Below are 25619 nucleotides of genomic sequence, written 5' to 3' on the forward strand. Positions count from 1 at the left end.
TAACTTTTAAAAGAAGATCTGTAACTGCTGTTTAGTCTGTAGAATATCCCATAACAGCGCATTATACTGAGTGACTCTATTGTTACTCGTTATTTTTGTGGCTTATGTTCCTCTTGATGGATTCAAGGCATGAATCATTCATTTAATCTCTTCTGACATGACTGTCATTTTCTTTAAAGTGGGTTCGGATTCCTCTCTGAAGGAGGTCATTAACTGTCAGCAAAAATTCCAACTTCCCTGCGCCTATTGATCGACTGCTAGGCAGTGTGCGCTGAAGCGAGACCTGAGAGATGATTTAACTGGAGATGATCTGAAATCATTCGATATTGCTGCTTCCAAAATCGTCATCCTTTTCGCGATTTTCGTGTGCTCCATTTCGAAGGTGGTGACTGACGCAGCAGAAGGACCAGGAGCAGGGGTTTGGGGTGGTTGGGTTGGGGAGGGTGGTGTGGGGGGGATGGGCGCCCTGTCTGGTGGGCCTCCTGGACGTTCTGACAAACGACAGTCCTTCTCCGTGTGCGAGGGCTGGGCTGTGATAGTGGGAGGGGAGCCATCGCAGTTGTTGACTGAAACCTTTAGGGAGTGCCGTTATTGGGTGTTGGCAGGTTTGGCTATGAACATTACTGAGAGTAACCTTCTCACCTGGTCTGGCAGCATCTCGATTTGAGAATTCTCATCCTCGTTTTCAAACCCCTCCATAGCCTCGCCCCTCTCTATCTCTGTAATCTGATCCAGCCCTCCGAGTCCTCTGTGCTCTTCCAATTCTGGTCTCTTGACCACGGCTTTAATCAATCCACCACTGGTGGCTGTGTCTTCAGCTACCTGAGCTTTAAACTTTGGAATTCTCTCCTTAACACCCCACCTTTCCACCTCCCCAAGTTCCTCTCCTCCTTAACGACACTTTTTAAAACCTACCTCTTTGACCAAGCTTCTGGCTACCTGTCCGAATACTTCCATGTTTTTTTTTTATTCATTCATTGGGTGTGGGCAATTTATTTCCTATTTATATCCCTAGTTGCCCTTGAGAAGGCGGTGGTGAGCTGCCTTCTTGAACTGCTGCAGTCCCTGTGGTGTAGGTACACCCACAGTGCTGTTAGGGAGGTTCTTTTAGGATTTTGACCCAGCGATCCCGAAGGAACGGCCGATATATTTCCAAGTCAGGATGGTGAGTGGCTTGGGGAGGAACTTCCAGGTGGTGGTGGTGTTCCCATGTATCTGCTGCCCTCGTCCTTCTAGGTGGTAGAGGTGAAAGGTGCTGCCTAAGAAGCCTTGGTGAGTCCCATGTGTGGTTAGTTGTCACATCTTTTTTTCTGATTATGTTCCAGTGAAGTGCCTTTGAGTGTCTTACTAAATGCAAGTTGTTGTCAGTATTGATGAACGTGTTCACACAGTCGCACTCCTGTGTCAGTTTGCTCACACTCTGTTTGAAGGTTGAGGGTTCAAGCTGTATTCCAGGACTTGCAGCACATTATCTAGACTGAGGTCTGGGACTTGAGGCAGCACTGCAACTGGAGCTGTTCACATCAGCTATTAAAACCAAGGCACCTTGTGCCCTCTTTGGATAAACATTAAGAATCCCATGAGGGCTTTGTTAAAGAAAGGCGGCAAGTTCATGCTGTGCCGGTCACCGCCCATCAAAAAACTGATTGATCCTTCACCGAGTTGCTGTGGGATCTTGCTGTGCACAAATATGGCCCGTCTTGAGCATTGGTGTTGACTTGCAAAAGCAGGAAATGAGCTTTGGGATGTGCTGATGGGTCAGCAAATGCAAATTCTTCCCTGCTAGCATGGGACAATGGTTAGCGATGAAAACTGGAAACCTGGTACATCCCACTACCCACCCCTCCCCCAACCTGCCATACCTCACCTCATGCCCATACCTATATCGCTCTACAGCCCTGGAGGTGACATATTCTATTCCAACAGTTTGATCCAGCTGAGCTCAACCAGTGTAGCACTGACCAGTGATTGAGTGCGAGACCTCATGCCCTGTGTTGTTTATATTAATTATATTATATTGTTAAGACACCCAGGTGAAGGGTTGGTGAGTAGGAAGTAGACATATGTAATGCTGCCTGCTGTAAATAAACCTACTTTCAAATAAAGTATGTCTATGTTTCGCACATCACCATTTGGCTTCAGATCAAACTAATGTGTGTCTTTGTACTACACACCATGAGGATCTCCTGCACCTTTAAACTTTGTCTGAACCCCTGTATGATCCTGCTTTTTGCTTTTCCAATGAGATGTTGGCATACAGCTGACTGCTCTTCTTGTTGGCCACTCATTCTGATGAGGTGGTCATGTGGAGCCCTAATGCCAGAGCCAAGTCAGGAACGGGCAAAGCCTTTTCATGTTATGAACTGAGAGTATACCTACTGGTGGTTACCATGGGGAGGCAGATTGCAAGGCAGCTCCCAGCCTTGATGTTTCTAAATGGTTAGTCAAAAGGAGCATTACCGGTGTGTGGTAACAAGCTTGACCTGGAGTTCTGATGTACATGGCCCAAAGGTGACCAACCAGCATTGTGGAATACTCATCCACCTCTATTATTTTATACCTGAGTACTTCTGCAGAAACATTATGGTTTTTTCCCTCTCTTTTCTTTTGCCAGTTCACTTCTTGTCTGTTTCTCTTGGTTTTTTCTTGCTTTGTAGCTGCCCCTGTTTTTCTCTCTCCTCGTCTCTCATTCTGTCATTTTTCTGTTTTCTTTGAATGTCTCTCTTCTTGCTTCTGTAATTGCTCTCTTACTCGCATTCTCTCTCTCTCATTTGGATGCTCTCTCTTTCTCTCTCTCTCTCTCTCTCTCTCTCTCTCTCATTTGCTTTCGCTCTCGCATTCTCTGTTGCATTCTCTCACTCGCACTCTCCATCACATTGTCCCTCTCTGTTGCATTCTTGCAATCTCTCTTAGTCACATTCTCTCCCTGTCACATTGTCTCTCTCTGTCACGTTATCCCTCTCTGTCACATTGTCCCCCTCTCACATTCTCTTGCTCGTGTTCTCTCTCTCTCTCTAGCTCACATCCTCTCTCTCGCTCGCTCGCATTTTCTCTCTCACGCGCAAACACACACACAAACGTGCACTCACACTCCAATGCCATCTTGGCAACCATCATTAGTTTTGACCTAAGTTTTTGATACACTAATAAGGTGAATTTAGGGAGATATTGAGCAAGACCAGAGGAGATTAGCAGAATCTAAGGAAGCTGAAAACTCAGTTTTACTTGGGCTCTATGAATTCTTGTGCTAGTCTGCCACCTAGTGTGGGAAATAATCATTCAAATGATTCAAAAGGAAATTGCACCAATTTCTGATTCAGCACAGGGTATAGGGATATGGGTTTTGAACGTAATGAGTATTGCTGAGAGTGGTAGTTCTGGTTAGATGAACCTCTCATGTGCTACTAAGTGATAGAGCCCAGAAAATTTCCATGTTCATTCAAATTTCCATGATCTGTGCTGGGCCAACAGAAAGGAGTCTAGAATTGGCCACAGCACCAACACACTGTTACCAAAACCTGGTGACAACCAGTGACCCACACTGGAATGTGGTTTAATGTACACACACTGAAGAGGATCAGTGTTGGCTGCAATGAATACTCTTCACACGCACATGCACATATACCCTGACAGTGCGTGTGCGCACACACACACACACACACACACACACACACACACACACACACACACACACACACACATATACACACAGGTACTCTACATACACACACACACGCACACACACAACTCACCATGCACACTCACGTACACACACACACATGCACCCACATACGCATACGCACACAACACTTGTCGCCTGGACTTGAGCACTGGGGCATAGAGAGATTTTGCTGCCTGTCGAATCTATTGCAGCGGCTGTCAGAGCATCCAGGAAAAGAGGAGGCAATTGGGGAGGGATGAAGGGGAAAGATGTATTTCTACAGGTGGGGGATCTGATTCTCTGTCTTTCTCAAATGGAGTTTGGATGATGGAACAAGTTGGGTTGAGAAAGAAAGTCTTGAATTTGTATCGCATTCTGAGCACCTGATTGTGCTTCACATAACGTGAATTATTGAAAGCATAGAATAACACAGCACAGAAGGGGGCCAAATGTGGCAACCATTCAATGCACAGCAAGATCCCACAATCATCCATGCGGCAAATGACCCAAAACCAGTTGACCTGCTTTTCTGTCATACCCCTGCATTTGAGGCTCCATTGCAGTACTCTAGGAGTGCTGCGCTGTCAGAGGTGCCATCTTTCAGAGACCCCTTCGACCCTCTCCTGTGGATGTAAAAGACCCCATGGCTGTATTTTGAAGAACAGCGGCGGTGGCGGGGGTGGTGGGGGAGTTCTCCCTGCTCCCCTGGGGCCAATATTTATCCCTTTATCCCTCAATCAACTTCGCAAAAATAGATGACCTGGCCATTGTCACATTTCCGTTGATGGGAGCTTGCTGTGCACAAACTGGCTGTTGAGTTTCCTATATTACAACAGTGACTCTGCTTCAAAAGTACTTCAGTGGCCGTAAAGTCCGGTTTGGCTTGGGGGGGGGGGTGTTGCGCAAGGCGCTATATAAAGGCAAGGGCTTCCTTCTCACCTTTGGGCTGAGTAAAAAACTTTGGCGAGGAGCACAGTCGACTGATGCCCTCCAACTTGGGGCGGGGGGTTGCTCAACCTCTCTCTCCACCACCCCCACCCCCCCCACCCCCCTAACAAACTGGGGGCACTTGGCTTGAAACCACCCCTCCCCCGCCTCCCAACCCCAACCTCTGCTCTTTGCGATTCTTCTAATTTGGAAGCGGCAGGTTATTCGGCTGAGCCAAGATAGAGACGGCTGACACTGAAATGAGCTACAAACGTTGGCCGGTGTGGGTTGTTTAAACTGGATCTCTCCCCACTTCACAGGCCTGGCTTGATGAGAGAATTCGACACACCAGAAACCCGCAGCCGTGATGCACGAAGCACATTTATTATCAAACCACAATCTGATTTGCAAAGTCACAGTCGAGGAGACGTTTAATTGAAAATTGATTCCTCTTTTTCTTCTCTGTTCTGCCCCCCACCATCCCCCCCCCACCCACCCAGTTTTGATTGCGCTACCCTGGCAAGTGGCTGCCTTAAATCAAACCGAAGCTGCATTCCTCAACCCCGAGGAGAACCTGGTGGAAGCTTTTGTTTTTAAATTTCTGCCTCAGGATGTGGTTTCCCGGCTGGAGGCAGCTTCGCCCCTGACTTTACACCGTGCAGTCATTATGGTACGACAGGAGCAGTGACCCGTGAAACTACCATCACTCGTCATAAAAATCCACCGGGTTCAATAACGTCCTTTTAGGGAAGGGAATCTGCCGTCCTTACCTGGTCTGGCCCACGTGTGACCCCAGACCCACAGCAATGTGGTTGACTCCTAACCCCGCTCCCGAGCGTGACCCCCATCTTGACGACTCAGACTCGGTGTGAGCACAAGAGTGAAAGTTTGAGGTCTGCGAGGCCGGTTGTGTGGGGAGCCTTTGGTTGTCGAGTGGAAGGGGGTGGCCTTCAGTTGTTGGTGGGGCTGGTGGTAGCTTTTAGCTGTGAGCTGGGGTGGGTGGGTGACCTGCTGTTATTGAGTGAGGGGTGGTGGCAAAATAAAACAAAACAGCAGGATAGTAATCATTGCAACATGGGTATGCATGTTGCAATGCAGGCTCTCCAAATCTGGCAGTGTGGTTGTTAGTGCACATCTAATCTCCGATATCTCATCCTGTTCACTCCCACCCTCTTCCAGTGAACTGCGAACCATAAATAAAAAATGAGCTGCGTGCCTCACGGAACCTCGGAGCCTGTCCCAGGACTTTCCCAACAGAGTCTCTGCTCCACAGCCACCACTACAGCCTTGCAGCTTCTGATCCCAAAATCTCGACCCACCGTTTGGGAACCCCTGCTCTTGGGTGGTGTTGGTGCCAAACTCATCCAGGCAAGTGTTCCCTCACACTCCTGACCTGTGCCTTGTAGATGGTGGACAGGCTTTGGGGAGTCAGGAGGTGAGTTACACGTCACAATTCCTAGCCTCTGACTTGATCTTGTAGCTGCAGTATTTATATGGCTAGTCCAGTTCAGTTTCTGGTCAATGGTAACACCCAGGATGTTGATAGTGGGGGATTCAGTGATGGTAATGCCATTGAACATCAAGAGCCGATGGTTGGATTCTCTCTTATTGGAAATGGTCATTGCCTGGCACTTGTGTGGTGTGAATGTTACTTGCCACTTGTCAGCCCAAGCCTGGATATTGTCCAGGTCTTGCTGCATTTGGACATGGACAGCTTCAGGATCTGAGGAGTTGCGAATGGTGCTGAACATTGTGCAATCATCAGCGAACATCCCCACTTCTGACCTTATGATGGAAGGAAGGTCATTGATGAAGCAGCTGAAGATGGTTGGGCTGAGGACACTACCCTGAGGAACTCCTGCAGTGATGTCCTGGAGCTGAGATCACTGACCTCCAGCAACCACGACCATCTTCCTTTGTGCTAGGTATGACTCTAACCAGTGGAGAGTTTTCCCCTGATTATCATTGACTTCAACTTTGCCTGGACCCCACGATGCCACACATGGTCAAATGCTTCCTTGAAGTCAAGAGCAGCCACTCTCAGTTCACATGCGTGCATCTCTATTAAACCTCCCCTCAATCTCCTTCACGCCAAGGAGAACAACCCCAGCTTCTCCAACCGAACCTTGTAACTAAAATCCCCTCACCCCTGGAACCGCTCTGGTAAATCTCCTCTGCACCCTCGGAGGGACCCTTGCATCCATCCTAAGTGGTGTGAGTAATATTTTGAAGACTAGAATTGGACAGGAACTATTAATCTGAGAAAGAAACTTAAAAGTATTTTTAATTGGCCGTTATGGCTGTTTTTGGCAAGTGAATTACTCACCCAGGGAATTGCAGGTTGGGTAATAATGATGAAGAAAAGCCTCATGGCTCATCATAGTGACATGAATTTGATACCCTTTCTGAGAACATTGCTGTAGGATGTGGAATGCAGCAATGCTCTTACTTTGGAGGGGATCCACGCACCTTTAAGTGACCTGACCATGTACAAAGTGAAACTTTATTATTTTAAGATCTCGCGAGGGAAAGGAATGAAAGTTTGTACGATGCCTTTATCAAATCTCTTCAAAACACCTGAACTGTACAGCATGAAAGAGTGAACAACTTTGAAGTCTTTTTTGTTGCCAGTGTGGTCACAGTAGATGGAATAGCCTTCTTCAGTGCTGTAATATACTGCGATTTACTTCACAGTCGCTGGGTCAAAATGCTGGAACTCCCTCCCTAACAGCACTGTGGGTGTATCTACACCACATGGACTGCAGCGGCTCAAGAAGGCGGCTCACCACCACCTTCTCAAGGGGCAATTAGGGCTGGGCAATAAATGCTGGGCCCAGCCAGTGACGCCCACATCCCATGAATGAATAAAAGAAAGATTCCCAAGAGGAACAATGAGTCTTGTCATGCAGCCATGATTGTAAAATCACATGGCGCGGAAGGAGGCCATTTGGCCCATCGTGCCTGTGCCAACTCTTTGAAAAATGGGGTGGCCATTTTGTGCACTGCAAAACTTTCTCAAACAGTAATGAGGTGAATGGTAATTATTCTTGTAAATCAGAGATTGCTCCCACCAATGAATGCTCCTGTAGTCATGTGCCTATAGCACTCCTCCTATTGTATTATTACAAAGAGACATGTTGCCAAGACTTTTCGTCTTACACTCATCAGGACAAATGTAAGAATGCCAACTTTGAAAGGATCACGTTAATTTATGCTACAGGGGAAAAGGGTGCTGATTGGGTGGCATGTCGACTCTAATTGGCCAAAGAGTTGCCATGCAGAAAGCAACGAGGAATAATAGGCTCCCTGAGCTCCTGGGTGATTTAAAAAAGATATGAGGCTTGAACATATTCCTTTTGTTTGTAGAGAAAGGGTCCCTGCGTATGAATGTATGTCACTTTTAGCAAGTGTAAATGAGCCATGTTACAAGCTCGACTGATTATCTTAAATTGGTTGTCAGTGTAACTGTTAGTGCACTCAGGATTATTCAGTAAGTGCTGTCCAATTGCGGAAACACAGGCAACAGTGGACACCCACCTTTACTAATCCTGTTTTGTCTTTTTCTTCTAGTACACGTATGAAGGAAATGACATCAGCGACCTTCCCGTGGATCTCTCCGTTGTATGGAATGGGAATTTTGTCATAGACAACCCTGCCAACATTAAAGGTACAGTCAGCAGCTTAAAGAAAGCATCTTCTGCCATGGGCATTACTGATATCTCCAGACCCTGAGACCTTATTAATGAGGTCCGTTGCTTTATACAGAGTGAATTGGGAGGCAGCCATGTTTGCAAGTGTGGATTGCTTAAAAGTAAAGACTTGCAATTATTTAACATCTTCTGCAACCTCAGGATAGGCCAAAGAACCTGACAGCCAAAGAGGTACTTCGGACATAGTGTCACTGTTGCAGTGTAGGAAAGCAGCAGCCAATTCATGCACAGCAAGCTCCCACAAATAACAATCTGATAATTACCAGATAATATATTTTAGTGACGTTGTTTGAAGGATAAATATTGCCCCGGACACAAAGGACTTAGGAGCAGGAGTAGGCCATTCAGCCCTTTAAGCCTGCTGTGCCATTCAATAAGATCATTGCTGATCCCAGGGAGAATTCCCCAGCTACTCTTTAAATAGCTCACTGAGATCTTTAATGTCCACCTGAGAGAATAGACGGGGCCTCGGTTTAACATCTCAGCTGGAAAAACAGCACCTGTGCCAATGTAGCTCTCCCTCACTACTCATGGCAGTTTTTGTGCTGTTGATCTTTGTTCATCCTGGCCTGGATTGCGATTACCCCAATCTCATTACACGTAGCTGTTTTGCAGTCAGGGTGTGGTCCAATTCAGATAGCCAGCTTGCATTTTTGTAGCAGACACAACGCAGCAATATTGGAAAGTGCTTCAACAGCATAAAATCAGACAAAAAATTAAGACTGAGCTGAAAGAGGAAATGTTAGGACATGAGGTAATTCTTAAATGTCTTAAAGGAAGAGAGGAGGGTGGAGAGGCAGAGAGATTTAGGGAGGGGGTTGTAGAGACTGGCGCCTGGACAACTGAAGGCAGAGCTGCCAGTGGTGAGATGAAGGAAGTCGGGGTGCATAAGAGACCAGAATTGGAGGGGCACAGAATGCTCAGTGGGTGGCCTTTTGTGCATCCACAAGATGGTGGCTGTGCCTTCAGTTGACTGGGCCTCAAACTCTGAAATTCCCTCCCTACACTTCGCTACTTTGCTTTCCTCCTTCAAGATGCTCCTGAAAGCTACCTCTCTGACCAAGCTTTTGGTCATCTGACCTGCTATCTCCTTATGTGGCTTGGTGTCATGCTTTGTTTGATGATGTTCCTGTGAAGCACCGCTGGTTGTTTCATCACGTTACAGGTGCAATATAAATGTAAGTTGTTGTTTGTGGGGCTGGAGGAGGTTACAGAGATGAGCAAATAATCTCATCCCATGTCTGCGTTAGGTGGAGAGCTTCTTCTACTCTTCTATATTATTACAGGTCTATTAGTTGAGTGCTGGAAAATGGGATTAGAATAGATAGCTGCTTGATGGCCGGAACGGACATGATGGGCTGAAGGGCTTGATTCTGTGCTGTATAACTCTATGACTCTTATCATGTTTTAAATGGAGCAGGTTGAGTTGGCCTGAAATCTGCTTCACCTTAAACCTTACCACCCATTGGAAGAAGGCAGCTTAGCTGCCACCTGTTTGAGTGGATTCCTACTTGGGTCACCCCGGTTTGCCACAACCATGTACTGGGCTGGTTTCTTGCATCTGCATTCGCATGGCGACCTTGCTTTGCAGAGAAAATGCTGACAATATCTGTGGAAAGCAAAACAACAGGGTTGACTTTTGGGTTCAATGACCTTTCATCAAGACTGGGAAATGTAACCAGTTTCGAGCAAGTGAAAGAGGCAAGGGTGTGGGAACACAACACGAAGGAAGGTCGGGCGGAGAGCAGTGGAGATTTTCTGTCTGTTTCCCTCTCCACAGATGGTGCCAGGCTTGCTTGTGTATTTCCAGCATTTCCTCTTTTTATTACTATTTTATAGAGGTCTTGGTAAGACCACACATGAAGACCACACTTTGTATGGTTTTGGTCTCCTTACCTAAGGAGCTATATACTTGGCTTGGAGAGAGAGAGTGCAGCGGTTCTAAACTAGACTGACCAGTTTGTGTCTACAACCCTTGTTGCGCCTCCAACTGACCAGTCTAAAGCAAAGAGTTGCTGAGGGCCACTCCTAATGTCCAACATATTTGTAACATTTGTAACCTCTGGGTTCATTGCATCCCATCTAAACGCTAAATCAGTAACCTACGTGTTTCTACTTAATTAAATAATGGCAGAGAATTGGTTAAAACCAGTTGGAGTAGTGACTGCAGAAAGTGAGGCCAAAAAGATCCCAACTTTTGCAGTCTGTGTGTTCGTTGATGCAAAAAGAAATGAAGGCTGTTAAGGATACAGATATCTCTCTCTTTATGCCATTCAGAATTATGTGATCACCTTCATGAGCAGTGTTTAATTAGAGTGTTTGCTTTCGGCTATCAGCCACTTGAGACTCTTCATACAGTTAGTTCCTTTCTCCTCTTTCATCCTAAGGTCTGGAGGCAGAATTTCTCTTTGATATCCCTCCTGAAGAAAGCTTATGAGTCAAAGGAGGTCCTGGTGTTGACAGAATGCGTTAAGAGCATTTTATTAGTCTTAGAACATGTAACTCTCCCAAAAATGGATTAACAAACGACAGTCAAATAAAAAATTATCTTTTCTTGTTAAGGCTTCATCGCTAAATTTGTTGAGTTTTCCCAGTGAAGTTGAGCATTTTCCGGCAAATCAAATCCGGTGCGTTGTGTTAAAATTAATTTTCGAGATGGGGGCCTTGCTATCCAGGCCACCGTTTTATTGCTCTCTCCCTTATCGTGTTAGGCCATTTCACTGGGCAGTCATTACCAAGGGATTGGCCTATACAAGTCAAAGGATCTTCCTCTAATTGTAAAGGAGCATGAGGACAAAAGCAAAATACTGCAGATGCTGGAAGTCTGAAGTGAGAACAGGAAGCTCTGGAAATACTCAGCTGGTTTGGCAGCATCTGCGGAGGGAGAAACAGTTAATGTTTCCGCTCGATGACCTTTCTTCAGAACTGGGGTGTGTTATGGGTTTTGAGCAAGTGAAAGGGGGAGGACGAGGAAACAATAAAAAAAAAAGCAAGGTTTATGATCGGGTGGTGGGCAGGGGAGATTTTCTCTCTTTCTCCCTCCGCAGATCGTGCCTGATCTGCGGGAGTATTTGCAGCACTTCCTGTTTTTAATTACAATTGTATAGTGTCTTGCCGCTTGGAGCCATGACACATAGAGTCCTGTGTGTGGTTTTGTCCCCCTTACTGAAGGAAGGATATACTTGCCTTGGAGGATGTGCAACGAAGGTCCACGAGCCTGGTTCTTGGAATGAGGGGATTGTCCTACGTGGAGAGTTTGAGTAGACTAGGCCTGTAATCCCTGGAGTTTGGAAGAATGAGAGGTGATCTTATAGAAACATATGAAATTCTTATGGGGCTTGACAGGGTAGGTGCTGGGAGGGTGCTTCTCCTGGCTGGGGAATCTAGAACAGGAGGTCACAATCTCAGAACAAAGAGTTGGCCATTTTGTACTGCGATGAGGAGAAATTCCTTCGCTAAAAAGATGATGAATTTTTGAAATTCTCTGAAAACCCAGAGAGCTGTGAATGCTGAGTCATTGAGAGTGTAGTGACAGGGGCTGATAGTTTTTAGATACTAGGGGAATTAAGACATATGGAAATAATGGGGGAAAATGGAGTTGAGGCATGATCTTAATCTTTATTGAATGGTGGAGTTGGCTCAAAGGTTGAAAAGGCCCTACTCCTGCTCCTCCTTCTTATGAGTCAAGCACGTTGATGTCTAACTGGAGTCACGTATTGACCCAAATCAGGTAAGGGCAGCAGGTTTCCTTGTCTAAATAACATTAGTGAGCCAGTTGGATTTTTACAATTATCCTTTTGCTCCATCGGCACTTCGGCTCACATCAGGTTTTCTATTTGCTTGACCGGAATTGAAATTCTTCAGCTGCCATCTGTGGGATTTGATTTCACATTTTCTAGATTACAATTCCAGTAACATAACTATTACGCTTCCATACCCTATGGTTTATAGTTCCACAAGGGAGGTTTCCATGTGCTATCATTAAAGTGAATGCTGGGCAGAAATCTCTCATCAAAGAACAAAGATGAAGCTGCCATTGGTGATGTACGTCACTGAAATGCCGTCCATCCTTCTATCTATCTTGAACGACATCTACTCCTTGTCATGTGCCTAGATGTCCAGTTCCGAAGCTGTGCGTTACCTCTATTCTTGCACTTAAGTTGTGCAAATTCTTCTCAGTCTCCCATCAGGCTCGTCATTGATAAACTGCCACATTTGCTGCCTCGTTTTTAGCTCTCCTTCCCTTAATCCTGCACCCCCCCGCCCTCCCCCCCCCAACCCCCCTGCACTCCCAACCCCATTGCTGGCAGAAGTGAGTTTTGCGTTTTCCTGTTTTGTTGAACATAAGAAATAGGAGCAAGAGTAGGAACTTAGAAAATTCTTACAGGGTGTGACAGGGTGGATGTGGATGAGATGCTTCCCCCGGTTGGCGAGTCTAAAACCAGGTGGATGTAATCTCAGGGTAAGGGATGGGGCATTTAAGACTGACACGAGGAGGAATTTCTTGCCTCAGAGGGTGGTGAATCTTTGGAATTCTCTACCCCAGAGGGCTGTGGAAACTTTATCATTGAGCATGTTTAAAACAGAATTCGAGAGGTCTCTGGAGACTAATGACGTCAAGGGATAGAGGGAAAGTGGCGTTGAAGTAGATGATCAGCCATGATCTAATTGAATGGCGGAGCAGGCTTGATGGGCTGGATGGCCGACTCCTTTTCCTAGGTTCCTAGGCCATTCTGGCCCTTGAGCCTGCTCCACCATTCAATAACATCATTGCTCAACTTCTGTCTCGATGCCACTTTCTCTCCCGCTCCCCATATCCTTTGCAAAAACAAAGATACCTGGAAAAACTCAGCAGGTCTGACAGCATCTGCGGAGAGGAACTCAGTTAACGTTTCGAGTCCGTATGACTCTTCATCAGAACTAAGTAAAAATAGAAAAGAGGTGAAATATAAGTTGGTTTAAGGGGGGTTGGGACAAGTAGAGCTGGATAAAGGGCCAGTGATAGGTGGAGATAACCAAAAGATGTCATAGACAAAAGGACAAAGAGGTGTTGACGGTGGTGATATTAGCTAAGAAATGTGCTAACGATGACATGAAGGGTAGAAAGCAGGATGAGCAAGGGACAGATAGCCCTAGTGGGGGTGGGGTGGGGGGAAGGGATCAAAAAAGGCTAAAAGGTAGAGATAAAACAATGGATGGAAATACATTTAAAAATAATGGAAATAGGTGGGAAAAGAAAAATCTATATAAATTATTGGAAAAAAGGGGGGATCGGAAAGGGGGTGGGGATGGAGGAGAGAGTTCATGATCTAAAGTTGTTGAACTCAATATTCAGTCCGGAAGGCTGTAAAGTGCCTAGTCAGAAGATGAGGTGCTGTTCCTCCAGTTTGCGTTGAGCTTCACTGGGACATTGCAGCAGGCCGAGGATGGACATGTGGGCATGAGAGCAGGGTGGAGTGTTGAAATGGCAAGCGACAGGGAGGTCTGGGTCATGCTTGCAGACAGACCGAAGGTGTTCTGCAAAGCAATCACCCAGTCTGCGTTTGGTCTCTCCAATATAGAGGAAACCGCATTGGGAGCAGTGAATGCAGTCAACTAAATTGAAGCAAGCGCAAGTGAAATGCTGCTTCACTTGAAAGGAATGTTTGGGCCCTTGGATGGTGAGGAGGGGGTAAGTAAAGGGGCAGGTGTTGCACCTTTTGCATTTGCGTGGTAAGGTGCCGTGGGAGGGGGTTGAGGTGTAGGGGGTGATGGAGGAGTGGACCAGGTTGTCCTGGAGGGAATGATCCCTGCGGAATGCCGCCAGGAGGGTGAAGGGAAGATGTGTTTGGTGGTGGCATCATGCTGGAGTTGGCGGAAATGGCAGAGGATGATCCTTTGAATGCGGAGGCTGGTGGGGTCATAAGTGAGGACAAGGGAGACCCTATCATAGTTTCGGGAGGGAGAAGAAGGCGTGAGGGCGGATGTGCGGGAGATGGGCCGGACACGGTTGAGAGCCCTGTCAACCACCGTGGGTGGAAAACTTCGGTTAAGGAAGAAGGAAGACATGTCATAGGAACCGTTTTTGAAAGTGGCATCATCAGAACAGATGCGACGGAGGCGAAGGAACTGAGAGAATGGGATGAAGTCCTTACAGGAAGTGGGGTGTGAGGAGCTGTAGTCGAGGTAGCTGTGGGAGTCGGTAGGCTTGTAATGGATATTGGTGGACAGTCTATCACCAGAAATTGAGACAGAGAGGTCAAGGAAAGGAAGGGAAGTGTCAGAGATGAACCATGTGAAAATGATGGAGGGGTGGAAATTGAAAGCAAAATTAATAAACTTTTCCAAGACCAGATGAGAGCATGAAGCAGCTCCGAAGCAGTGCTTCATATCCTTTGATTTGCCAAGAGAGCAGAAATCTATCCATCTCAGCCTTAAATAAATTAAATGCTGGAGCATCCACAAACTTCAGGGTTTGGCCTATTAAATTCCCCGGTGGACTCTTGGCTGAGGTGGCCACTGAAGTCTTGGTCCTAAAATCAGCTGAACGTTGGCCAATAGTTTGGCCATTCAGCGCAAGATTTTATCAACCTTCTTAAAGTCAACTTGACTTGCACCAGCTGAAGTGGCTCATTAGCTGCTTGGTTATTGTCCAAGGGATCACTATTGCTGGGGCCTTGTGATTTGAATGATATTCACTTGGCACCGCTGACTAAACACAGTGCTGTTGCTAGGAATCGCAAGTTCCACAAACCGCTCCTCTGTGGGTTGCCAAACCTCCAGGATTACCCTGGAGGAACCTGCAGGGATTAAAGATTAATCCCCCAGACACTGGCTGGGATTTTCTGTGCCCGCTGGTGCTGGGCGTGATCAGCGGCGCGAGAGGACAATATGGCGAGAAGGCCAGAAAATCGGTTTCACGACCTGGTGAAATCCGTTTGCGATTGGCTGGTCCACCCGCCGATGGCGGGCTGCATTCGCCACCATTGGACGTCAGGAACCTCATTGTGATACATCAGCACGTCGTTATAAGGCCAACTTGCCGGACTCCTTGCCTCCGACCTCGCGGGAAAACACGCCGATGTGTTTCACAGCAGCATATATAAAGCGTGCACTTGGCGCGCTGCACTGCGCTCGGGACTCCAAGGTTTGTTTGCCTACCTTGCTTCAGGCAGCACTCGCAGTCATCAGCGCCAGGCTTCACAGACAGCACCACATCACTTCTAGGGGGGGAGGCTCATGGGCAGGTCTCTGCCTTCCAGATCAGCCATATGTGGGGGGGCTTTTCAATGGCTGCAGGGCTAGGGCTTGCTTGGGGAAGGGGGAGAAGTGGCCTCAGGCCAGGGAAGAGGCTGCAGGACGAGAGTTCTGCTGGGGTAGGGCGTATCCCAGAGTGTGTGTGCGGGGCACATGTTGATCTGTGAAAGTGGCCTCGGGATGGTGAGGACTGAGGAGGCAGCCTCCAGAGGGGATGAGGTCAGGTGGACAGGTGAATGGGTGATGATGTCCCTTGAGGTGACAGTGAGTGAGTTGCCAGTGAACGTGTGGTGGGTTTTGAGTGTGTGAGTTGTGTGATGAGATGTTTGCCATACCCTGGCAGCATGGATGAGATCATTCATTGGAAGGCCAGCTCTTCTCTGCCTCTCCTGTGCAACATTCGCACCGATCACCATTGCCATCGCCCTCCAAGCCGGAGTGGGTATGTAACTGGCTCCATCTGCGGCCAGAGGACATCACAGCGGGCGCCTCCATGGTGTCCAACAGGTGCTCGAGGGCTGAAGTCTTCTTGCCTTTTTGGGGCCATGTCTTCTTTACAGCCGCCCTGGGCTGGAAGCTCTGAGCGGGGCTGTACTTTAAATGTGGCGCCTGGCGTGATGAAGCAGCGAGGTGATGGCGTGAGGGGCAAATTGGGGGCCGCCTGCCATCGAAACAGCGTGTTTCCTGGGAATGCATAATGAACGCAGCGGGTTTGGGACGATGTGGTGGGAAAAAGTGGCATTGCGGCCCGGTGGGTAAAATGTCCTTTTACCCGGCCACTACCACACTTAGTGCAAATCTGGAATAATTCCGTCCACTGACCAAAAGCAACCCTGAAGAAAAAAATCATTGAATTTGGCTGAGAGGGGGTGGGTGGGGGTGGGGTTGTGTTTAAAATAAAGTGGCACTGACGCTTTAATTTTCTCTGAATGCTTTTGTTAATTAGCTATTGGACGTTGGGAGTGGGCAAGTAAAGGCTGATTCTGACAGTAAAGAACCATCTACTTGGGTGCTGAAAGTCTCTTCCCAGCTAACACTGAGGCAAATGGTGTTGGGTGGTCAATGGCAGGAGGGCAGACATGAGGTGATTGGAGGTCGGAGGTAATGAGGCAGAACCTCCAGAAATATATCCAACCGGAGTTGGCGGCAACCTTTCACCTGACGATGTTGGGTCACAGACTGCGAAGGAAGGTTGACATCTCTCTCCCTTTTCTACACCACAGAGGGGAAAATTTAATGCGCTATGGACGGGGGAAGGGACCGGCTGCCAGCAATATGAAACCGCGGGCGCAAACTGTCTTGCCGTGCTCGCTGTTTTCATCCTTAACCTGTTTGGCTCAGCAGTTGGCAACGTGCCAGCTGAAAGGCCAGGCTTGAACCACTATCGCTCACACAAGGCCCCCTTGATTATGAAATTAGGCCGGTGGGGGGTGGGAGGGTAGGGGGGGGATTTTCCCTTCCCAGCGACTGACGAATGAGCTCCTAGCCCGGTCCGTTAGAGCTAACAGCCAAGAATCGTGCCTGTGGGGGCTCTGAGAGATGCGGTGGTGCAAATCAGCCCGAGTTGTTGCGACCTGTAAAGTAGTTGACTATTTTTGTAGGAATGTTAATGTAGTTAAAGCTTTCCTTTACACAGCTGGTTTTAATTATGCAAAGGTTACCTTAGACAAACTCAAAACTAGCTACAACCTCTGTTTTGTACAAAGATGCTGCTGAAAAGCAACTCTGGAAAATACTCGTTGAGGGAGGTTAAAATGAAGTGGTGCTTTCGCTTTAATTGTCTTTGAACGCTTGTATCTATTAGTCATTGGAGGTGGTGGTGGTGGTGGTGGGGTTAGAAACAGCCAACTCTGGCATATAAGAATTATCGGACCAAGTGATGAAGAGTCTGTTTAAGTTCCTGTTGGCTGTGTGCCGCTGAGGTGAAGGGTGTCGGTGAGCAGTGACGGGAGGTGCAGGTCTGGCAGGGTGTGGGGGGGTGGGGGGGGGGGGGGTCAATGACAACAGTCTTCCAGAAATGCATCCAATCAGAGTTGTTAGCCTTCCACATGAATTTGTTGTGTACCAAACCATGAGGAAAGGCTGACATTGCCCCTGTTTTCCATGAGAGAAAAATATGATGCGTTAGAGAGGTATGGCGGGAGAAGGAATTGGCTATCAGCAGTGAAAAACTGTGAACGCCAACTGTTCCGTCATGTTTACTGTTTTCATTCATAACCTGCTGGGTGAAGTAATCCTTTACTCTCCTGCTCAGACTCTATGTGCTGTTTTTTTTCCCCAACAGTCTCACAAGGCCTTTGATAATGTTGAGCCGTATGAAATACTTGGCAACGGTGGGAAGTATCTGCTGTCCGGGAGGGATGGAGATATGTGGTCCCCAACCCTCCAGCTTGGCCTGGAGTCTCCAGAGATTGAAGATTCACCTCCAGGCCATGGTTGTGATTGAAAATTCATTCTGAACACTTTATGGGTGAAGGAGAGAAAAGGGCTGTTTGACCGAAAGTCAAAATTCATCCACTTGGTTTTTTACTCCTTACAGTAATTGGCTGGGAAGGTGGAAGAATGTGTTGGGAAGACAGTAGAGGGAAAGGGAGGCAGTTGGATGTGATGTTATGTGATGAACCCTCCAGTAAGACGTGCAACAGAGTTGGTGAGCCCAGAGGGAGCTGTTGGCTAAAAGTTACTATAGATTTTTGAGGAAGCGATGGACCTTGTTGATTACAAGATCTTTTTAGGCCTGTATCCAGTATTGGCAAAATTGTCAATGATGTGCCATACAAGATTTGCCTACTTGTAAGGGAGAGCAGGAGGCAAGTTTGTAAGGTGCATTAGAATTAGGTTCAGCCAGGTGAGGCAAGGGTATTTATGAAGGGCAAGTGGTCACCCCTCGGATTCCAAAGACAGAGGAGAGGATAATATAGGGGTTTGACAGGGTTGACACTGAGATATTGTATCCCATTGTAGCAGTCTAAGACACAGGGGGCACAGTCTCAAGATAAGAGGTTGATTTAGGACCGAAATAAGGAGAAATTTCTTCACTCAAGGGGTGGTGAATGTTTGGAATTCTCTACCCTAGAGGGCTGTGGATGCTCCATTGTTGGATATATTTAAGGCTGTGGGATAGACAGTTTTTGGTGTCTCAGGGAATTAAGAGATAATGGGGAGTAGGTGAGAAAGTGGAGTTGAAGCCCAAGATCAGCCACGATCATAATGAATGGCAGAGCAGGCTCGATCTTGTGTTTGTATGTTCTGAATGAACAGTGGTGTACACCAGGAAAGGGAAGGGCTAGTGCATATCAGGAAGCGGAGCGGCTTATATACACCAGAAGGGGAGGGTTTGGTGATGCCAGTGTTTCGTGTAAAGCGATAGTAGTGGTTGCTGGAATCTGTGCCCTGTGTGTAACAGAGTGAAGTTTGTTCAGCAAGCTGTGACTCAGAATTTCACAGCAGAATTCCTGCAAGGTTGAATTTCTTGCCCGCATTGTGCTAATCGCTTCTGTAATGAATAGTTTTAAAAATGTATCCTTGATTTGGGGGGGCGTTGCTGCTTTCAAACAATTAATAGCGAATTATGCAGCTTTGTTCGCTAATTATTGCAAAGGCACAATTAAATTCTGTCCGGTCAAATAGGATGCGGAGCCTGCATACTAAAACCCTGTGCTTGTGTCTCCTCACCAAGCTGCTCCGAGTCCCACACAAATAAGAGTTTCACCTTGTCCATGTTGGATTGCAGATTTCTACCCTATAGCGACACACTTGCCTGAGCGGAAACTAGCTCTGTGCAGGATCCAGGGGCCTGTAACCACAACGCACACTCGAGTTTGACTTTGCGGCTCATCAATACAGGGCTCACGGAAGCTAATCGCTCAGCTGGGACACCCACTCTAGTCCCCCTGTCCATTAGGACAGTGGCCTGCAGCGTTGTCAACAGTCTCTAGGGCCAAATCAATCACTGCAGGTCTAATCAATAAACCAGTCTGCCTGGTCAAAGTTAGCACTGAGTGTCTGCGTTGGATTATAGAGCTGGTTAACGTGTGATGTAGAAAGACTCGCTTGTGGCGTGAATGGGCCTGCAACTGTCCAAAGTGATACAGAAAAAAAATGTATTATTTATGTTTAGTCTTGGTTTATCATTTGTGTCAGGCAAAGACTCAAACCCCTCTTTCATAGCACAGGCTGTTGTAGGTTACAGCTGCAGTGCACTTGAATGAACTTCAGTGATGGGGCCAGAGAGTTGGGAGGCCTCAATGAGTCTGATCATGTGGACGAAGTGTTCCCATTGACTTCCTGTTTTCCTCTTTCTCCCCCTCCATCTCTCCCGCTCCCTCCCTTACCCCCTCCCTCCGTTCCCCCCTCCCCTACCCCCTCTCCCTCCCTCCTCGCCCTCCCTTTCCCCCTTCCCCCTTCCCCCTCCCCCCTCCCCCCTCACTTGCCCCTCCCCCCTCCCTTCCCTCTCCCTTACCCCCTCCCTTAACCCCTCCCCCTCTCTTACTCCCTCCCCCACTCTTATTCCCTCCCCCTCTCTTATTTCCTCCCCCCTCTTTTACCCCCTCCCCCTCCCTTACCGCCTCCCCCTCCCTTACTCCCTCCCCCTCCCTCTCCCTTAAGCCCTCCCCCTCCCTTACTCCCTCCCCCCTCTCTTACTCCCTCCCCCTCCCCCTCCCTTAACCCCTCCCCCTCCCTTACTCCCTCCCCCCTCTCTTACTCCCTCCCCCTCCCCCTCCCTTAACCCCTCCCCCTCTCTTACTCCCTCCCCCCTCTCTTACTCCCTCCCCTCCCCCTCCCTTAAGCCCTCCCCCTCCCTTACTCCCTCCCCCCTCTCTTACTCCCTCCCCCTCCCCGCTCTCTTACCCCCTCCCCCTCTCTTACCCCCTCCCCTCTCTCACCCCTTCCCCCTCCCTTATTCCTTCCCCCTCCCCTCCCCCACTTACCCCCCTTACCCCCCCCCTCTCCTGCCCCCCTTCCCTCCCTCCCCCCTCTTTCCCTTCCCCCTCTCTCCCCACCCCCACCTCCTCCTCCCCTCTCTCTCTCTCTCTCTCTCTGTCAATATTGGTTCACTAACCATCACTGGAACCTTGTAACACTTGTTTTCCCTTCCTGTTCTCCCTCTTTACCAATCCCCGCCTCCCCCCAGCTCACCTCTACAAGTGCACCGCCCTCCGGGAGAGCTGCGGTCTGTGTCTAAAAGCCGATCCAAAGTTTGAGTGCGGTTGGTGCGTGCAGGAGAAGAAGTGCATGCTCCGGCAGGACTGCCAGGCTCCGGCAAGCAACTGGATGCACCAACGCAGCGCCAACAGCAGATGCACCGACCCGAAGATCACCAAGGTACGTCACTTCAGCAACGTTAATTATATTTGAAATCGTTCTGGGGATATGAGCGTCCAGCATATGTTTGCCCATCCCTAACAGCCCTTGAGCAGGTGGTGGTGGTAGTGAGCCGGCTACAACTGAGTGGTTTTACTAGGTCATTGCAGTGGGCAGTTCAGAGTCAACCACGTTGCTGTGGGTCTGGAGTCACGTGTAGGCCAGACCAGGTAAGGACAGCAGATTTCCTTCCCCTAAAGGACATTAGTGACCCAGATGGGTTTTTAATGACAATCAGTAGTTTCCTGATCATTATTACCGACACTAGCATTTTTCCAGATTTTATTAATCTCCCAGCTACAACGTTGGATTTGAACTTCACCCAGGCCTCTGGATTACTAGCCCAGTAACGTTACCATTATGCTACTGTCCCCATCTCCAACTGCTCTGTGTGGGGGCACCTCCAAACTACCCCACACCAAAGCTGCGGGCTAATGACTTTAAGCAAAGGCTCCTTGCGTAGTTATTCCGTGCAGTGGGAAATGCATGTGACAGGATAATGAAAGGTTCACTTGTGTTGAAGGCAGCAGCTCTCGCCCATATCTAAAGGGTTAGCATGACAAGACAGACAAGGCAAATGTCTTGGTTAAAGTGAACACAGCAGTTTGACAAAATGCAGCCATTTATTAATGCGGCCTACATTCAGGCCTTTGCTATATATATTACTAATGCTGTCCCAGCTAGTTCACAGCCTTTGATGATCTAAACCATGGCCAAATCAGTGAATTCATTAGCATTTGAAAGGCAGCAAAAATATGCAAAAGCGTGATGGCTTCTGTCACTTTTTTTAAATTGAGAGACAACAATTTGTGTTTTAATAGTGCTTTTCAATGAGTAAACTGCACACCACAAAGTGCCTTGTTTAGATTCTCTCAACTCTTGTGATGTTTGCTCCTATCAGCTGAGGATAGGCTCATGATAGAAATGACGTGTTCAATTTTGTTACACAAAGTGGGGCTGACAAGAAGGGTGATGGGTGATTCAGAGAAGTGTAAAGCTTGGTAGATTGAAAGCTGGGCTCATTCTCATGCTCTTGTGCTCTCGCTCTTTCCCCCATTCTCTCTCTCTCTCCGCCTGCTCCCCCCACACACTCTTCCCCCCACACTCTCTTCCCCCCACACTCTCTTCCCCCCACACTCTCTTCCCCCCACACACTCTTCCCCCCACACACTCTTCCCCCCACACACTCTTCCCCCCACACACTCTTCCCCCCACACTCTCTTCCCCCCACACTCTCTTCCCCCCACACTCCTCTTCCCCCCACACTCTCTTCCCCCCACACTCTCTTCCCCCCACACTCTCTTCCCCCCACACTCTCTTCCCCCCACACTCTCTTCCCCCCCACACTCCTCTTCCCCCCCACACTCCTCTTCCCCCCCACACTCCTCTTCCCCCCCACACTCCTCTTCCCCCCACACTCTCTTCCCCCCACACTCTCTTCCCCCCACACTCTCTTCCCCCCCACACTCTCTTCCCCCCCACACTCTCTTCCCCCCCACACTCTCTTCCCCCCCACACTCTCTTCCCCCCCACACTCTCTTCCCCCCCACACTCTCTTCCCCCCCACACTCTCTTCCCCCCCACACTCTCTTCCCCCCACACTCTCTTCCCCCCCACACTCTCTTCCCCCCACACTCTCTTCCCCCCCACACTCTCTTCCCCCCCGCACTCTCTTCCCCCCCGCACTCTCTTCCCCCCGCACTCTCTTCCCCCCGCACTCTCTTCCCCCCCGCACTCTCTTCCCCCCCGCACTCTTTCCCCCCCGCACTCTCTTCCCCCCCGCACTCTCTTCCCCCCGCACTCTCTTCCCCCCCCGCACTCTCTTTCCCCCCGCACTTCTCTTCCCCCCCGCACTCTCTTCCCCCCCTCTCTCTCTTCCCCCCCGCACTCTCTTCCCCCCCGCACTCTCTTCCCCCCGCACTCTCTTCCCCCCGCACTCTCTTCCCCCCGCACTCTCTTCCCCCCGCACTCTCTTCCCCCCGCACTCTCTTCCCCCCGCACTCTCTTCCCCCCGCACTCTCTTCCCCCCGCACTCTCTTCCCCCCGCACTCTCTTCCCCCCGCCTCTCTTCCCCCACTCTCTTGCCCTCCGGCACTCTCTTCCCCCCGCACTCTCTTCCCCCCGCACTCTCTTCCCCCCCGCCACTCTCTTCCCCCCGCACTCTCTTCCCCCCGCACTCTCTTCCCCCCGCACTCTCTTCCCCCCGCACTCTCTTCCCCCCGCACTCTCTTCCCCCCGCACTCTCTTCCCCCCGCACTCTCTTCCCCCCGCACTCTCTTCCCCCCGCGCACTCTCTTCCCCCCGCGCTCTCTCTTTCCCCCGCGCTCTCTCTTTCCCCCGCGCTCTCTCTTTCCCCCCCACTCTCTCTCTTTCCCCCCCACTCTCTCTCTTTCCCCCCCACTCTCTCTCTTTCCCCCCCACTCTCTCTCTTTCCCCCCCACTCTCTCTCTTTCCCCCCCACTCTCTCTCTTTCCCCCCCACTCTCTCTCTTTCCCCCCCACTCTCTCTCTTTCCCCCCCACTCTCTCTCTTTCCCCCCCACTCTCTCTCCTTCCCCCCACTCTCTCTCCTTCCCCCCACTCTCTCTCTTTCCCCCCACTCTCTCTCCTTCCCCCCACTCTCTCTCCTTCCCCCCACTCTCTCTCCCCTCCCCCCACTCTCTCTCCTTCCCCCCCACTCTCTCTCCTTCCCCCCCACTCTCTCTCCTTTCCCCCCCACTCTCTCTCCTTCCCCCCCACTCTCTCTCTTTCCCCCCCACTCTCTCTCTTTCCCCCCCACTCTCTCTCTTTCCCCCCCACTCTCTCTCTTTCCCCCCCACTCTCTCTCTTTCCCCCCCACTCTCTCTCTTTCCCCCCCACTCTCTCTCTTTCCCCCCCACTCTCTCTCTTTCCCCCCCACTCTCTCTCTTTCCCCCCCACTCTCTCTCTTTCCCCCCCACTCTCTCTCTTTCCCCCCCACTCTCTCTCTTTCCCCCCCACTCTCTCTCTTTCCCCCCCACTCTCTCTCTTTCCCCCCCACTCTCTCTCTTTCCCCCCCACTCTCTCTCTTTCCCCCCCACTCTCTCTCTTTCCCCCCCACTCTCTCTCTTTCCCCCCCACTCTCTCTCTTTCCCCCCCACTCTCTCTCTTTCCCCCCCACTCTCTCTCTTTCCCCCCCACTCTCTCTCTTTCCCCCCCACTCTCTCTCTTTCCCCCCCACTCTCTCTCTTTCCCCCCCACTCTCTCTCTTTCCCCCCCACTCACTCTCTCTCTCCCCCCCAACTCTCTCTGCCCCCCTCCTCTGTCTCTCCCCCTACTCTCTCTTCACCACCCCCCACTCTCTTTCCCCTCAACCTTCTACCATCCTAGCAAGCAGCATGTTTCAATCAACCACTTTTTATGTCAAAGCTTTTCCTCCTGTCACTTCTATTTTGGCCAATCAGTTTAGATCCACACTCTGGTTAATGCAACTTCTGTCATTTATTCAACACAACTTCCAGTTTTATTAATATTATATATATATATATATATATATATATATAATATAGAAGCCAGTTCATTAATGCTAAAAGCGCTGACATTCATTGTGCAGCTCACTGTGTTACCAGGGAATCACTGGTGATGGAATGATTCATCTGTGGATATAGATTGCTCTCGGAGAACCAGGTTGAAAGCAGTATTGATGTAATACACTCAGGAAAGATGGAAAGGCTTCTTCCTTTTCTGTATTAGCCAGTATTTTTAGCCAGTAGCGTTTTTGTGTTACAAGTGAAACCTGTAAATAGCACGAGATGGGCCACTGCGCTAACATATGGAGGCATGAGAGTGCTGTTGGACTTCCCGGGGGCCCTACCACCCCTTGCACCCTCACCCACCAGCCCACACCGTACTCCTGTCCTCCCCCGCCCCACAAACCCCATACCTTGCACCTCCCCCGCCCCCTCCCCCGCCTTCCTCCATTCTTATACATTGGATTCTCAATGCAAGGGGGCCCATTTTCTGTCAATATTTTCATGTCGATGTCCGATCTGTGTTATTTGGACTAAACGATTGGACCGATTTGAACTGCAGCCAATGGAACCCATGAAATGAGCACAAATGGCAAAGGATCCTACCTAAAAAGAAAAGACCCTGCATTTCTATAGCACCCGCTGGAGTTTAGAAGAGTAAGAGATGCCATGATTGAAACATATAAGATCCTGAGGGGTCTTGACAGGGTGGATGTGGAGGGGATGTTTCCCCTTGTGGGAGAATCTAGAACTAGGGGGGGAGGTCACAGTCTAAAAATAAGGGGTCGCCCATTCAAGACAGAGATGAGGTGAAATTTCTTCTCTCAGAGGGTCGTGCGACTTTGTAACTCTCTTTCTGAAAAGGTGGTGGAAGCAGAGTCTTTGAATATTTTCAAGGCAGAGGTGGATAGATTCTTGGTAAGCACAGGGGGTGATAGGTTATTGGGATGTCAGTTAATGTCAGATCAGCCATGATCTTATTAAATGGCGGAGCAGGCTCGAAGGGCTGAATGGCCTACTCCTGCTCCTTGTTCGTATGTTTATATTTTTTATGTTCTTGGAATGGTACAGAGATCCTTACAGCCAATGAAGTACTTTGGTTTTTGAAGAGTAATGATGGTTGCAATGCAGATTCAATGGTACAATTTGAAAGCAAATCCTTTTCGCACTTAGAATTTCTGAAAACAGCATTTTCTTAAGGGAGACACTCAGCAGCTATTTAGGGAACGATCAAT

At 49.1% G+C, this 25619-nt stretch overlaps 1 protein-coding gene across 1 annotated transcript in view; it reads left to right on the top strand.

The window, feature by feature from the left end:
- Positions 1–25619, top strand: part of plxna1b (plexin A1b) — a 538027-nt gene that overhangs the window by 375208 nt on the left and 137200 nt on the right. Inside the window, exons 11-12 of the mRNA XM_041191009.1 lie at positions 8159–8255; positions 20669–20859. Of these exons, the coding sequence (XP_041046943.1) occupies positions 8159–8255; positions 20669–20859 (288 nt within the window). The remainder of the gene's footprint in view (positions 1–8158; positions 8256–20668; positions 20860–25619) is intronic.

This window comes from Carcharodon carcharias, chromosome 7, assembly GCF_017639515.1.
Source record: "Carcharodon carcharias isolate sCarCar2 chromosome 7, sCarCar2.pri, whole genome shotgun sequence".
In the NCBI taxonomy this organism is placed as follows: Eukaryota; Metazoa; Chordata; class Chondrichthyes; order Lamniformes; family Lamnidae; genus Carcharodon; species Carcharodon carcharias.